Raw genomic sequence first — 16,639 nt, 5'->3', positions numbered from 1 at the left:
TTGGGGTTCGCCTGAAGACATGGAGGAGTTAATGAATGAGCTCGCACTTGGGAAGGATAACAGAAGAAAGAAAAGGTCAAGAACAGAGACATGGTAAATACTGGTAGATGGTCTTCTAACATTGCAATAAAGCACTTAATAAAGGAAGAAGCAAATTGGGACATAACGTTCTCAAAGTCTTACAAGAGAAAAGTTGGGATAGGTGGGTGTGAGCTAGAGTCTCCATGTTGTTGAGACAGTCGGCAAGACAAAGCCCTGAAGAGGCTTTTGATAAGATCACTGTGGATGAAGTCTAAGGAGTAGTATTATTAGAGTGTATGAGGCGGCAGGCAGAGGGGTGGTGGGTGAACAAAACCCATGTTGAAACTGGTTGATAAGGTGAAGAAATATAAACTAATCTTTCTAGAAGTTTCTTTCAGAAATGGAATGGTGGCTCAAATTAATGGGAGGTTTTTGTGTGGTTGTTGATTTTGTTCTTTGATAGTGGAAATTTTAGCAAGTCTAAGGAAATCACATTTCCCTACATTGTACATAAACTAATAGCACACATTTTTATATATAGAAAGATGCCTGATTAATATGTTTGACAAAGGAGAGAAAGCAATAAATACATGTATGTAAAGTGCTTAGCACAGTAAGCATTCAGTAATAATAGTTATTTTTATATTCTAAATTTCTATATTATTATAGAGGGATTTCTCCTTGCTATTTGAAATACTTTGTTCCCGTTCCAAGGTTTTCTTTAGATGGCATAAATAAACAAATGGCTCAAAGCAGACTGTGTTCACAGGAGAAGGTAACTTCTTTTGTAAGACGGTGGAAAAGGTGCCAAGAAATCTCGATTTAAACTATATCTTCAATTTAGGGGTGGGGGGAGCTGATGACTGAAATTACAGTGCCATAATTTTTTTTTCCTATATGTTAAGGCACTCAAAATATTTTTGGCACAGAGAAAATCACGGAAGATAATGCATCACAGTAGTAACCCCTTGCTGTGCATTAGCTTGTAGAACCTCTCTGAGAACAAGATGAAGGCAGTGCGGCAAGCCACAGAGGTAAGTTGCTCTCCTCTTCCTTCAGGAAACAGCCAGCCATTCTGCTGTAGGGAGGGCAGTGAGCTGAGAATGTCCACATGTAGTTCACAGTGCTTGAGCAGAGGCCACAATCTCTCTGGCCAGCCCCCAACCAGTGATGGAGCACAGCAGAGGTACTAAGGTTTGGCCATGTATGCCCAACATGAGGCTTTTCCAATGAGCAACCTCTGGTGAAGATTGGTTGAGACTTTGCCAAATATGCACCGCACTCTGAGACTCCCCCTCTCCAATCTCACTTCTCAGAGAGGTTCTATCTTTTACAAGTGTTACCTCCCTCCAAGCTTCCCATAAATTGTAGCTTCCTAATTGTATTTCTAATACTGCTCCTAATTCTATCTTAGCCTTCCACTTTGTGGAGGATCCTAAGAATTGGGATGATCTAAGAAAACAGGTGATAAGATGGGGTTTAGGGACATGTCCTTGCTGGAAATGAGGACCCCCATCTTGTGAAGTATATGGAGGCACCGGGTAACAATCCAATTGCTAAAACCCACCAATAGTGACTTGGGAGAATGTTCTGGTGGAGACACGGTAATCAACTTAACCTGGTTTACACTAAACTTTCCTGATTTTAGCACTGGAAGTATGAAGTCTGATGGCTGGCCACCCTAATTGGGAGGAATGACTTAACCAGGCCAATGACATGGGAAGCTGAGAAGTCCATGGAAACAATGACTAACTAGAGGGATAATGAAATTGGCCAACTCTTACTAAGTTGTGTTGGCACCCTACAGAAGAAAAATGAAAAGCTGAGGAGAGTTAACAAATGAAAACTGAGTGTGATGGCCAGAGTTCCTCTTTGGGAACTTAGAAAAAAAGCTCTTGTTTCTGGAGTTTCAGAGTAAAAAAAGCTGAAGTCCAAACTTATCACTTACTAGCTCAGAGTCAAGGGACCTTCAAATATCACTGACTGCTCAGCTAAGGCAGGTCCATTATGCCAAGGTCAGGACTTTAGTTAGAAAAATCTAACACCCTGACATGGAGATGGGGAAATCTGAGTGGATGTACATGAATATTTTGGTTCATCAGATTCCTCTAAATGCTCAGAGCCTTCAGACGTGGCTACCACCCCTACCTATTCAGGACAAGCACTCCTCCCAGCCCCACCCATACCAGGGACTTTTGAGTGGGGAAGTGAGAAGCCTCTTTCCCCCAGTGCAATAGGGGTCCACTCATGATCTGCTCCCACCTCTTTTCCTGGCTGCCAGGCCAACCACTGGGGCTTAGTTGCCAGGATGTGATAAACGGAATACGGAAAGAAAGCGACTCTGCCCCAAAACTGCTGCAAGAATTAGCCAGAGCATACCAGTTGGAGCCAGGGGAGACCTACGTGGTGGGATTTTGAGGGTGCTTTATCAAGGATGCTGAAACAGAAACAGGATAAGGGAGAGTTTGTGGACATGAGGACACTCTCCCTGGGGATATGGGATTTAATACTCTTGCAAGGCCCCTGGGGAACAGTAAAAACTCCTTGCTGCGCAGGCTCCTAAAAGCTTGGAGAAAATGATTACTTTTTCTCGATGAAGCTGACATGCCTGAATTGCTTCGGCAGACAGTGGAAGAAGGAATTAAAAGGCTCTGAGAAGTGACATTGCTGGACATGTAACATGAGCCTCAAGGACCCACCAGAGGATGATGTACCATGGGAGGACCTCATGGGTGTACCATTCACTGAGGCACGAGGAATGTGCTAGTGAGAGGGGCAGTAGCAGGGTGCAGGAGTTGAGGGGTGCCTCCCCTCCATAAGCCAAGGTCATTGGTAGGGGAGGTTACCACAGAGCTGGGTCCTTTATATCCATGCAGACCACGGAGTGCCTGAAGAAACAGAAGCCAGTGGCCAGTGCTTAATCGTAGGAGCAATGGTGGGGGTTAGGGGGCTGTGTCTCAATTATCATAACAATGCATAAGGCCCTGAGTGACAGGCAAGGTGACTTGACCTGCAGAAAGTTTTGGAGATGATTTATAGAACATAGTGTGCCCTAGAGGCAAAATAGATAAGGAGCCCAGAAGACTACTCATTATATACCCACAAGTTAACAAGAATGCAGAGCTGAAAGTGGATGCCCCAATGAAAGTTTCAATCCTTTGTGCAGTTACCAAACTGGAATGAAACTCACTGACTGAAGAGGCAGCAGGTCTCTAGAGGGAAGGACCCTACAACACTACAGAAAGTATGTATTGTAATGATTTTCCCAGTCCTTCCCCAAAAGGACCTATGACCATTTATTCAGGTGACTACATATTGGGGGGAGGAGAATATCCAGGCATTTTGAGGACTATTGAACAAAAAGTCTAAGGGGACACTGATTGCCTGGAGACCTGAATTAGCATCATCATGGCTCCCTGCTTTAAGGTCCCATGGGGACTAGGTAGTAAGTGAACCTGGGCCAAAGTCTACTAGGTCTGTGAACACATCTAGTGGACATTTTCCCCTTGGCAGGTAGACTATTGGGGGAATTTAATAGGAAGCTTATGAAACTATATTCCCACTCCTGCCAAGATAGTGAATCAAAAACAATACTGCATTAAGGAAGGGGGGATGGTGGAGATTTGTCTACCTCTTAGGATCTCAAGAATGTAGGGGTAGTGGTTCTTATCATACCTCCATTTAATTAACCAGGCTGGACAAATCCTGGAGAAAAACTACAGTCTCCTGAATCTTAGCTAAGTAGTAGTGACCACTGATTTGTCAAATGCATTCTTTTCTATCTTGTTCAAGAAAAAGAATGAGAGGGGCGCGTGGGTGGCTCAGTTGGTTGAGCATCCGACTTTGGCTCAGGTCATGATCTCACAGTTTGTGAGTTCGAGTCCCGCATCAGGCTCTGTGCTGATAGCGCAGAGCCTGGAGCCTGCTTTGGATTCTGTGTCTCCCTCTCTCTGCTCTTCCCCAACTCACTCTCTGTCTCTCTCTCTCCTTCAAAAATAAATAAACATTAAAAAAATTAAAAAAAAAATAAAAAGGATGAGAAACAGTTCACATTCACATGGAACAGGCAAAGTTTTACATCATGGTTTATGTCAGTCCTATGCATTAACTCTCCTGCTCTTTGCCAGATCATAGTCTGAAGAGACCATCGTATTGATTCTTTGCATCAAAGATATCATGCTGATCAAGCAAGATAAAAGATGGTCAGCACACTGGAGGTCTTGGAAAGATACACGCATTCCAGATCTTGGGAGATAAACCCTGTAAGATTCAGGGGCCTGGGAAATCAGTAAAGTTTTTAGGGATCCATTGGCCAGGGGTGTGCTAAACATCCCTTCAAAGCTTTAAAAGACAAATTATTGCATCTTGTACCACTACCGCAAAAAAGGAAGCACAACACCCTCAGATCACTATGTGTTCTTGGGGAAACACATCTCATACCTATGAATATTGTTCTGGCCTATATACCAGATGATATGAAAAGCTGCCAGCTCTAAGTGGGGCCTGGAGAAGAAAAGGGCTCTACAACAAGTACAGGCTGTAGGGCAAGCAGCCCTGCTACTTGGGCCACAGATCCACAGGTTCTATGGTGCTTGAGATGTCTCGGCAGAAAGCATACAGTCCAGAGCTATGAGAATCACCGTGTTGGCTCCTGGAGCTCAGGAGCAAGGCCATACCTTCTGCGGCAAAGCTTGATGCATCTTTTGAAAAATGGATGTGGGCGTGTTATTGGGCATGAAAGAGATGCAATGCTTGACCACACATGTAGAGCTCCCCATTGTTAAACTGGGTTCTGTTGGACCCCGTCAAAGCGATAGTGCCTACCACGGAGGTCTAATGAGCATTAAGCACCGCCAATGCTGGTTAGGTTATTATGTATCCAATTACTGTACATTGTAAAGAAGTAAAGGTAACATAAAAGTTGTCATTTCAAAAGCAATTAAAGTTCTTTAGCATCTCAAATGATGTGTAGAACATAGGATATTAAAAATTAAGAATCATAAGAATAAAACATTCACTTACAATCAAAAGTACAATTAAAATCCAATAATCATGACCATTTATATTACTTTTAGGGTTTGAGCAATTTGGCTATCTGGAAAATAGGACATGGGACAGGAATTTATGGAGTACAGTTTTCAACAACCTTCCTAATTCATATCGTGTGATGTTCAATTAAAATCAATGAACTAGGGGTGCCTGGGTGGCTTAATTGGTTGAGCATCCAACTCTTGATTTTGGCTCTGGTCATGATCTCATGGTTTGTGAGATCTGTACTGACAGCACAGAGCCTCCTTAGGATTCTCTCTCCCTCTCTCTCTTCCCCTCCCTTGCTCATGCTCTCTGTCTCTCTCTCCCTCTCTCTCAAAATAAATAAATAAACGTTAAAAAAAAATCAATTGGCCAGTTTTCTTCATGACTGGCATGTGGCCGCTTCCTTTTCACTGGGGCACATGCCAGGAAGTAGTGTGATATAAAAGACCAAATACCGGCTTTAGAGTCAATACTGGCCTGCATTGTATTTCTGGTTCTAGCAAATACTAGCTATATAACCTTGGGCAAGCTAATTAGCCTCTTGCATCTTCAGTTTTGTTACCTGTAGAATGAAGACAGCCATACTTTCATTCCAGTCACTGTGAAGACTAAGGCCTATAAAAAAAAAAAGTACTTAGGATGAGGCTAGACTGTTACTTTCTCATAAATGGAAGCCGGAGGACTGAGGGCTGAAATCTAAGAGCAGGACACAGTACTAAACTCGGGCCCAAGGATTTGGCTAAGTTTAGCCAAAGCATCGAAGTAAGCGGTGACAGTGTGTAAACCCTGCAATGCATACAGGAGCACTGGTTGTGGGTCTAGGTCCGGCTTTCCTATTCCTGTGCTCTAAGAGAAAATGCTTAGGGATTCCCAACTACTCAAAGCTATACTCAGTCTGCCGTGGCTCAGGCTGATAGCAGCTCATGGCGCCCAAGCTCATTCCATTTCTCAGAAACTAGGAATTTCATTTCATCTCACTTCATTTCATCTGACTCTGGTCTCATCAGCACTGGGCTCTCAATCTTCAAATCCTTATTTCGTATCTGAGATTCTTTGACAATCTCCTTATAACATTCCCTTTACTTTTAGTTTCTCTCCTATTTTAATTCCCTCTTTATGCTCTATCGGACCATTTTAAACTTCAGAAGGATTTGATATCAGTATGTTCAGGCTTAATGCATTATAGGTATTCCATATATATTTATGGAATTGAATTAAGTAAAATAATTCGGAAGCACTGCCGTAATGTCAGTTTTCAACCCCGTCTTACTTATTAACCCAAATGTGAAGCCTCAGGTTGGTTTACAGTGACTTTCTGATTTATTTATTCTTGCTAATCCTTAAATCCCATATATACTCCCCATCTGAGGTTTCCCCTCACTAGTTTCTAATTGTATCTGCTGTTTCTTGCTTGCTGTCTTTGCTTTCATTGTCCCCATCTCTGGAATGCCTCTTCTTTACCTATTCAAATCATATTCATCTTCAAGACCCAGGCCAAGTGCCACTTCCCACTGAAGCACTCCCCGATGGTACTTGTCCACGGTGATCTTTTCCTTCCTGGATACTGAATGGCTCTCACTGTCATCACCAGATACACTAACATTCATATTCCATCTAGAACTTTATTATGCACTATCTCTAGGGCAAACATCCAGTAGGCATGGAACTTAGATCCCAGATACTTGTGGGGACCAATAAAACTGTTTTAATTTCCTTGAAAATCAGAAGGAAAAGTGAACATTCAGGTTGAAGAAAATATTTAATATATGTTATTTATTAATTTGTTTTTATAGCAATGAGGCTGTAAAGCATATACATATTTTCAATGGCAGAGGAGGTCCTGAAAACACAAGTGCCTAGGGCCTACAAAAGTCATAACACAGGGCTGACTCTGTCTTATATTGTCCTATATGAGTAAGTCCTGTTTTCCTAAATAGAATGTGCTAGTACTGCCAGAAATCCCAAACCTGGAGTTGCTGAACACCTAGGAAGCCCCAGACATATTAACGGAATTCTATGACATACTTTTCAATATTTCTAAGAGCTTAATAGAATAGTATATTTACCCACAAGAAGCCCACCCACAGGCACTAACTAAAATGTCAGTACTCTTTGCTGTTGGCCGGAATTGTATTAAGTCAGTTGGCAGCAATGGTGATCTCATGCTGCTTACTGGTTCTGATACATTGTGGAAGACACAGGAACTTCTGGGATGTGACTGGGGAACCAGAAACCATTATAAAGTGATGAGTCAATCCCAGAATACCCAGTTATAATGGCACTTACAGAAGCCAGATAAAACTAAGGTAAAGATGCAGAGTATCCAGGCATCTTCAATCATTTACTGCTTTATATTTAATAGCTGTATGTGTGCCATTTTAATAATTGTATGTGTACAATTTCAAAACAGCATTATTATATATTTTTTATCATGGGCCACTGTTTAATATCTAGGCCTACGCGTGCATGAGTGGCTCAGTTAGTTAGGCGTCTGACCTTGGCTCAGGCCATGATCTCACGGTTGGTGAGTTCGGCCCCGCATCCAGCTCTGGGCTGACAGCTCAGAGCCTGGAGCCTGCTTTGCATTCTGTGTCTGCCTCTCTCTCTGCCCCTCCTCTGTTCACACTCCCTCTTTCTCTCTCAAAAATAAACATTAAAAATTTTTTTTAAATAATATTTGGGCCTAAGTTGAGATGGGAAAGCATCATATTAGACAGAAGATTTAGAAATATAAAGTTCATGGAGGAGTGTGGTAGAAGAAGGTAAATTATAAAAGGGGGCCATGGTAACGAAAACATTGGAACTAAATGGGTACTTTGCAGATGTCTTTAGTAACCTCCCCATCCCCTATGACACTTGGCTGAAGGTTGACAGGAAAAAATTGTCCATCAACTAATACCAGTGGTCCCGGCAACAGTAGTCACAGTAATAGTATAGCAGTCACTTTATGAGTGAGTGCCCACTAAATACCTTTTAATATATTATCTAGTAGACCACAGATTTGCTCATTTGAAATCTAGAGCACAGGGATCGTACACACTTCAGCATTAAATTACTTCTGAGCAGGGAAGATTTAGAGGGATGGCCTTCTGATAGCAGCCAGATCTCATCAGTCACCTAAGGCAAATACATGAGGGCAGCCCAGAGCTTTACCTTCCACCCACTTTGATATTTCACCTTCAAACACAATCCCTGACCAGTCTCATGAAATCAAAGGCTGCAGGAAAACTGCCATGCATCCCCCAAATTCCTGTACCCCACACTGAGGAGCTGTTCATGCCCCTACACAGATTAGGTAAAATATTACTAAACGAAGGGCAAACAGATACCAGTGGGTCGTGTTTATTTAACCCTCGTCTTGGCAGCCTGTGGCAGCCCATGTGCACATGGGACATCATGAGATTATTATAAAAGGTGGCTGTGTGGGCAGCAAGAGCATGTAGATGCCAAAGACTGGACATCAACAAGGTGGGGGGTGATACTTCAGAGCTTTCCGCTAATATTCTGGGAAAAGACTGCAGTTACCTGTTTAATATCCACAAATTCCTCTTTTCCTAGTACATCAACTTCTTTACAGTCTGATTGTACTGCGCCTCCCATTTATAGGTGGAGTCTGTTTCTCTGTTCCCATCAATCTGGGCTGGCCTTGTGGATTTGCTTGGACCAACAGAGTCCAGAGATGGGGATGGTGAACAAGTTTTGGAGCATAAGCTTCAAGACGCCCTGTAGCTCAGGTCTCTGCTCTCTTGGAAAGCTGCTCTCAGATGCTCTCGGATGCTCTCAGAGAAAATCTCTTGAGAATGAGTGAGGCCCAGCTATTGAGCTGTCCCAGCCCCATCTACCCCTAGCTGAACACAACACATGAGAGAAGCAAGGTTCTAAGGACCAGTAAAACCCACAGAATCCTGAGGACAGCAAATTCTTGTTTTGAAGGGTGGTTTGTTCACAACCAAAAATAATAACAGGCCAACAAGTGTAGCTGACCCCTTCTTTCCTTCCTTCCTTCCTTCCTTCCTTCCTTCCTTCCTTCCTTCCTCCCTCTTTCTTTCTTCCCTCTTTCCTTTCCTTTCCTTTTTCCTTTCCTTTCCTCTTTCTTTCTTCCTCCCTCTCTTCTTCTCTCTTCCCTTCTTTATCTTCTTTCTTTCTTTCTTTCTTTCTTTCTTTCTTTCTTTTTCAGAGAGTCAATATAAGGTCATAATTGGAAGTAACCTAAAGAGATCATTTTATGTCTTCCTGTCTCTGATTTATAAGGTCAACTGGAAAGTCATGAAACACTGTTTCTCATTCTCAACTTTGAAGTTCATTTTACAATTAGAAAAACTGCTCGCTTTATATGAAATGAATAACACAAAGCTAAATTTAAATATTATTCCAATGTGACTTAACACTGAATTATAAATGTAATGGTTGAGGGTTAAATAACCTTCAGAATGTTTTCCTGGGAAATCAACAACATTTGCAAAAATAGGCATAGGATTTTTTTCCCCTGAAAGTTCTCAGTAAAGCAAAAGAGAACAACTCTGTTATCAAATTATCCCCAAAAGCCTTAATTAAAGTCAAATGCTAAAGGAGACTTCAAGTTCCTTAATTTTATTTACTAATCCACAAAGAGAAACATCAGAAAAATATTTCTCAGTTCTTATTCATATACTTCATAATATGGCTTATTTATTTTTATTATGTACGTACATATGTTTATCACACACATTAAACAAACATATATCTAAATACAGCAATAAGCCTGTTTCCACAGAAAATACTGATTATATGGCTATTTTCTCCTATATACCTACTCATCAAAATTCTGGCAAGCATTTCACGAGACTGTATTAGCTCGAAATACCCCGACACTTCTATTATAAAGTTTTCCCAAGGTGTCTCTAGTGAAACTGGGAAGAAATATATATGTATATGGGATCAAATATAACAGCAAAACCTGACTGTAATGCCTACATTTGCAGCAGGAGTTATATTCAGAGTTGCCATGGCAGCCACCCACACTCACATACTCATAAATGGGTGTAGGGAAGAGAGAAAAGGAGTTAGTAGAGAACAGAATCTATTGTTAAAAATACAGAGGTACCCTTCAATGTAATTACAAGTAGGAATCCTGACTTTTAGTCTGAACCACGTTTTAATGTTAGAAGATTTCCAAGAGTTGCAGTGTTGTTAAATGTTTTTTTCTCTAAACATATCTACCATCTGAACCCTCAACCATAACCTTGATGGATGCTGAGATTATGTGGCAGCAGGAGGAAATTCAGCTGATCATGCATACGTTAGGGCTAGTATGATTCAGTGATTCCTTCTCTGGAATACTCGGAATCATTGTAGCCAGGAAAATGTGTGGTTCTATGGATCTGGACGAGTTACTTCACTTTCTGAGTGTCCTCATCTATAAAATGGGCATAATAATGCCACATACTTCACGGAGTTTTTATGAGGATTCAAAAAATTAGTACCAATAATCAATCATTACCTAAATAGTAGTTACAATAAATAAAGAATAAATTTTAAGACATCAGTAAGAATTAGTAATACATTAAATGAATTAGTAAAAGTGAAGCACTTGGTGCTTGACACATAACAAATTCTCAATGAATATTTTCTATAATAATAATAATTATATAATATACAGATAATTATGTATCTATTATATATATGTATATGTACGTGTGTGTGTGTGTGTGTGTGTATATATATATATATATATATATATATATACACACACATATCCAAGAAGTTGCTAAAATACATGCCAGCTGACTAGAGGCAAGGTAAGATACTAAGATTTCGCCAGTACTTAAAAAGATAATGCCTTGTCCTAAAAGCAATGCCTTTGAAAACACAATTTTGGCAGAACAAAAAGATCAAGTATTTACAATACTAGCACATTTGCCACCATTTGCAAATGCTGGTTATACAGCAAAATCTACCATCTATTAAGTGCTAAAATAATGTAACAGGATTTGTTTGGATTCAGAGAGTATTCTAGAATTTGTCTCAAGTCATTGGTTTGATCACATATGTATATGCAGGTACATTTGCAATTCATACTCAGATACAAATACCAGTGTCAGATTTAGACGTGATGACAATGAATGGAAAGTATTTTCTGACTTCTGATTCACTCAAGTTTTAAATCTGCATTTTAAGGCTGAATGCTTCATATTCTAAAAGAGGTGTAACATGTCATCAAGCAGGATAGCATAGGAAAGAATATGCATGGATTAACAGATTTCATATCAAGTCTAGAAGTACCTAAGAATGGGAAACAGAAAGTAAAGCTGATGGAATAAAGAAATCAGGGGAAATTAAAGGAATGGAGTTGGGAGCACACCGAGAGGGGAAAAAGGGAGTTGTAACTAACAAACTGTACAGAAGTCAGAAGACAGTGGAAGAGAAAATGGATAGGATGGGATTTGATCTTTAACTCTATAAAATCCTGTTTGATGGGATTTTTTTAAAAAGTCCAGGCTGTGAGGGATAGAATTAGCTTGGCCTGAAAACTTTAGAAATGTTAAAATGCATACATCCATGGCCTCCAAAATTACCCTGCCACTGCGAATGTTATGTACAATGCTAAATTTCCCCTCCTAAATTGTTGTTTAGTAATTTTATTTCCGATCTCAAGTAGAGGTGCCATGGGGTATTTTACTGCTTGGCTCTTTGTTTGTTTTTAGAGATAAGCAGACATGATTGCATTAAGAATATCAGAGATATTTCCATAATCAAATACCTCTTTGAGGGTAAAAATAAGTCTGAGTTTTTTCAAGTCATTAGCAGTGATAAATTTGGTTTCAAATTTTGTTTGTGATCTCCTGTCAATGAGCTAAAATCAGAAGAAAGTAGCTATGGGCACCATTAGAAAGGAGAACCCCCAAAGGCATTTAAATTCTCTGAACCTCTTACTGTAGCCATGGAAAAGCCTACAGAGCACGCTTTCTGGAGCCCAGCTCCATAGCTGCAAGGCAGATCGTGGTGATGGATGAAAAGGCTGATGGCAGGAATGCAGGGGCCAAGAGCTACCTGCCAAGGTTCCCCTTCTTTCTGCTCCTGCGTCTCAGTAAAGCACTCGACCATCACCACTTACTTCCACCTAGAGGTCCCGGATAGCTACACCAGGGGCCTGGCTCCCACTACTAAAATGAGGGCAAAGACTCAAGAATAAAGGAAAAAATAATTTATAAGGACATTTTGGCTAGTTCTGTGAGAAAATATTAAAACACTGGTTGAGATATTATGATGACATAGTTACCAATAATGAAACAAAAAAATCTTTCTAAAAAAAGAGTGCTCCCTTCCCCACCACCACCAGAGAATATTAGAGCTTGAGTAGGCAGCTGAGAGGCCTGGGTAGTTTTCTTAATTGGGCTATTGCAAGATTATGGGGACTGCTATGGGACAAATTTGTTTCCATTAAACCCTATTTAACATAAAGACAAACATATTCTCAAATAGAAATGCTAATGGCTATATTTTTTAATGCAACCACTACCCACACATAATCTCATGAGAGTCAACTGACTTAATTTTATCCACAGTACAAACAGCTATTATTAAAAATAAATTAAATGGCCTACAGAAAGCTGTTAATGTGACTTCCATTATGGCAGAGAAAAATAATTTCTTCATTGGGAGAATTAACAGAAGGACAGACTAAGACTGGTTAATAATCCTTACTTACTGTCAGATACATAGCTGCATAGACACTGAGAGCCGCTTCTTTGGATGGAAACGTTTTCCTTGCTCTCATGATGAGATCTGGGTTGCCCGTGCAGGCCTCTTCCCCGCTGATGAACTGTGTATACTGCTGACATCCAAGTGCTGTATAGTTGGGCTTACACAGGGCAAGAAAATGTGGAGCCAGATTCCCGGTAACTACTTGCCCAGCATTTACAAAGATATCTGTAGCAAATAGCCCAAATGTATAAATACCTGAGGAAGAAAACAAACCATTTTAACTCTTTAGGGTTTTGTTTTTGTTTTTGTTTTGTTTTGTTTTTGTATTTCAGTTTACAATAAACCAACATGGAAATATTTTAGAAACTATAAAATACACTTACAAACATATGGTTCCCTCCACTTCCACTTCTCTCCAGTTCTTTGCTTTCTGGAGTGGTGGGAGAGCTAAATTATTTAACATATTGAGCTGTCTACCACTGGCTACAGTTTTATGCATGGCAGGTTTATAAGATAAAAGAAGAAGATACATTCTAACACTGTGTTGGGATAATGTGATTTTTAAAAAGGAGACACGTTTCTCTGGAGAGGGCTCAGTCTCTCACCTTCAACTAATGTTAGCAATCTTTGTTTTTCCCTATTTTGAAAATATTTCACACCTTACAAACATAAAGCAAAGCAGTTGTCTCCCTTTGATTATGCCTCTTAAACCCATTCGGACTGATATTAACTCTGCTGGAGATGCCATTTAGCAGTAAAATCCAACACCATTAGTTTTCATTTAAATGTCATGGAAAATCTTAAGTAAAGAAGAATGTTTCAGATTAATCTCTACACTGCTTTCACAAAAACATCTTAAAAAGCCACTTTACAGCTAGTAACTTAGTCCCACCTTCTCTTTTATGGTTGGAATTTAGTTTATCAAATTTTGGGCAATTTAGTAAATAATAATGCAAACAAAATTATAATTTTTCAATTATCTTCACAGCATTAAAATGTATTTGCTTTGGTTATCTGAAGGTATAAAATTAAGTATCTACAGAATTTTTGTCCCCTTTTGTGAGAACTTGACAATTTATTCAAATTAAAAAATATTCCACATTCAATGCCATTGGTCATTAGAACCAAAACTTATTTTTCTCCTCAGGTAGCTTACGCAAAATACATTCCTTGGCATCGTTTTCAATTAAACTTACAGCTACAGCCTTTGAGGATGTGGTACCAATGTGAAGAGATTTATTCTTTTATAATTTGGGGAAATAAAATTCCATCAGGTATTTTAAAATTATACCAAAAGAATATTTCCCAAACAGTTCATTTATTAAAAAGCCATATAGTTCTATTATAATAATCAGACAGCTTTCTTCTTAGTTCTACATTTCAGGATTGTTTGTTTGCTAAATCTTTACATAATCATTGGCAGTTGTGTAGGAAGTCACCAGGAAAGTTGTGCAGGATCAAATGATTTTCCAGTATCAGATGCATGGCTATCCTTTTAATTTTTGAAATATTATATAAGATTATAAAAGGCTCATGCACACAAACCTGCACATAGCAAACTCTATGTGTATACAAATGGCAATGAGACAAGACCTTAGTTCTCCCTTTGTCTAAAAATTCTAAAAGCAAATAATAAAAAGCTTTTTCTTTACATCTTCCCAGCATTTCATGAGTCATACAAGTAAATGTTAGCAAAAGAAGAAATTTAGGAGAAGCAGAGAAATGAAAGAAAATGGAACTCAATAAAATGTTAATGCACATAAACTCTCCTTCCAACCATCATGGCCCAGCATGGAAACCTAAATGGTAAGTCTTCATCTCTACTCCCTTGGAATCTAGGCTAAGATGTACTCATTTTATTTAACCAAACCATTCTCTTTATCTGCTGTTTTCCTGTTTAAAGGAAAGTTTTCCTGTTTAAAGTAGAGAAAAGTATTTGATACGGATATGGAAATGTCTCTTCATGCTTGCAAAGTTCCCAAATGTGCTTTTGAATTAAAATATTCAGTGCATCAGGCCCAAGACCAGTATTGTAGTTGACTATAAAGAAACTTTAAAGTGAGATCCCATGACAGTATCCACTGTGCTGATCGCCAGAATAAAATCCGTACAAAGAACAATGCCCTGGGGCACCTGGGTGGTTCAGTTGGTTGAGCCGCTGATTTTTAATTTCAGCTCAGGTCATGATCACAAGGTTGTGGGACTGAGCCCCACATCAGGCTCTATGTTAAGCGTGGGACCTGCTTAAGATTCTCCCTCTCCCTCTCCCTCTCCCTCTCCCTCCCTCTCTCCCCTGCTCATGCTCTCTCTATAAAATAAAATCAAGGGGCGCCTGGGTGGCGCAGTCGGTTAAGCGTCCAACTTCAGCCAGGTCACGATCTCGCGGTCCGTGAGTTCGAGCCCTGCGTCAGGCTCTGGGCTGATGGCTCAGAGCCTGGAGCCTGTTTCTGATTCTGTGTCTCCCTCTCTCTCTGTCCCTCCCCCGTTCATGCTCTGTCTCTCTCTGTCCCAAAAATAAATAAACGTTGAAAAAAAAATTAAAAAAAAAATAAAAAATCAAATCAAATCAAATCATACTTTAAAAAAAGAATGATGCCCTATGATGCAGTAATATTTTGCTTATAAACTTCCCATTATAACAAACTGGAAACATCCAAATCATAATGAACAAGGGAAAAGAAACAAATCAAGCAATCCTAAATATTTCATAAAATCATATAATAAGAAACATACAGAGATTTAAAGCATGCTTTACTGTGTATAGTCTTTCAAATATGCTTTACTGTATATATTCCTTAATAATATGTGTGCAAATGCTGAAAAATATTTACTTAAGTAGGGATAATAAAATTTGCTTTAACAGTATTTTGGACAGTGTCAAGTTCATCATTTTTAGTTTGGAGTATATTATTGCTTATTTTGTTATTAAATGTCTCTCATGCAAAGATAAACAAGTCAAGAACATAGTATTGATGCATGCAAAAAAAAAATAATTGTAAAGTTTCATAGAAAAGTTATCACTTAGTATAAATGAGGGCTCTGGAGATGTATAACTTGATGGCAATAAAAAGAACAGTCTTAGATATGAAAACCTCCCATCTTTAGAGAGATTCATAGGCATGATGACATTTGATTAGTCTTTAAGTAGGATTATATATAGCTTTGCTTATCTGTGCATAATATCTCCAAAGTCTTCATCTTGATCCCACTGCTATGAGAAGTATATTGAAGGGTACACTATCCTTAATCTTAATCTAAATACAGATCAGAATTTATCTTAAATTTTATCTAGTATAGTATATACAGAAATACTTTTTAACCTGATAAATACAAGAAATAATAATTTATATTAAACTTTACTGTGTCAGTTAAAAATTTGTCTTGGCAAAATTTCTACTGAATTAAAATGATCTGCAATAACTTATCAATACTTATATGTATTAGTGCTAGAATTTCAGACTGAAGGTTAACGTCATCAATAAATGCTTTTTAAATTTTTTTATATTTTTTTAACTTTAACCCCAGTATAGTTAACATACAATGTTATGTTAGTTTCAGGTGTCCAATATAGTGATAGTAAATCTTTTCTTCTAATAAAATCACCAGTGCATTTTTGTTGACATTTAAAAAAAAAGCTCAGAGGTAATGCAACATGGAGAGCTACACATGGTAATTAAAAATACAACATATGTTTTGTTATTTTTTTTAATGTTTATTTTTTATTTTTGAGAGACAGAGAGTGCATGTGTGGGGGGGGGGGGGGCGGTGAGGGAGCGTGGTGCAGAGAGAGAGAGAGCAGGAGAGAGATCCAAAGCAGAAACTATACTGAAAGCAGAGAGACGCATGTGCGGGGCTCGAACTCCAACTCACCAACCGTGAGATCACGACCTGAGCCAAAGAT

General features: G+C 39.2%; 1 protein-coding gene across 1 annotated transcript in view; it reads right to left on the bottom strand.

The window, feature by feature from the left end:
• Window positions 1-16,639, bottom strand: part of PLPPR5 (phospholipid phosphatase related 5) — a 191,006-nt gene that overhangs the window by 132,723 nt on the left and 41,644 nt on the right. Inside the window, exon 3 of the mRNA XM_047082310.1 lies at window positions 12,743-12,993. Within this exon, the coding sequence (XP_046938266.1) occupies window positions 12,743-12,993 (251 nt within the window). The remainder of the gene's footprint in view (window positions 1-12,742; window positions 12,994-16,639) is intronic.

This window comes from Lynx rufus, unplaced genomic scaffold (assembly GCF_022079265.1).
Source record: "Lynx rufus isolate CCGP_SWC_20201006 ecotype Redwood Valley unplaced genomic scaffold, mLynRuf1.p SCAF_2, whole genome shotgun sequence".
NCBI classification, from domain to species: domain Eukaryota; kingdom Metazoa; phylum Chordata; class Mammalia; order Carnivora; family Felidae; genus Lynx; species Lynx rufus.
The sequence above is the reverse complement of the archived record's forward strand: the minus strand, read 5'-3'. Positions and strand labels throughout refer to the sequence as shown.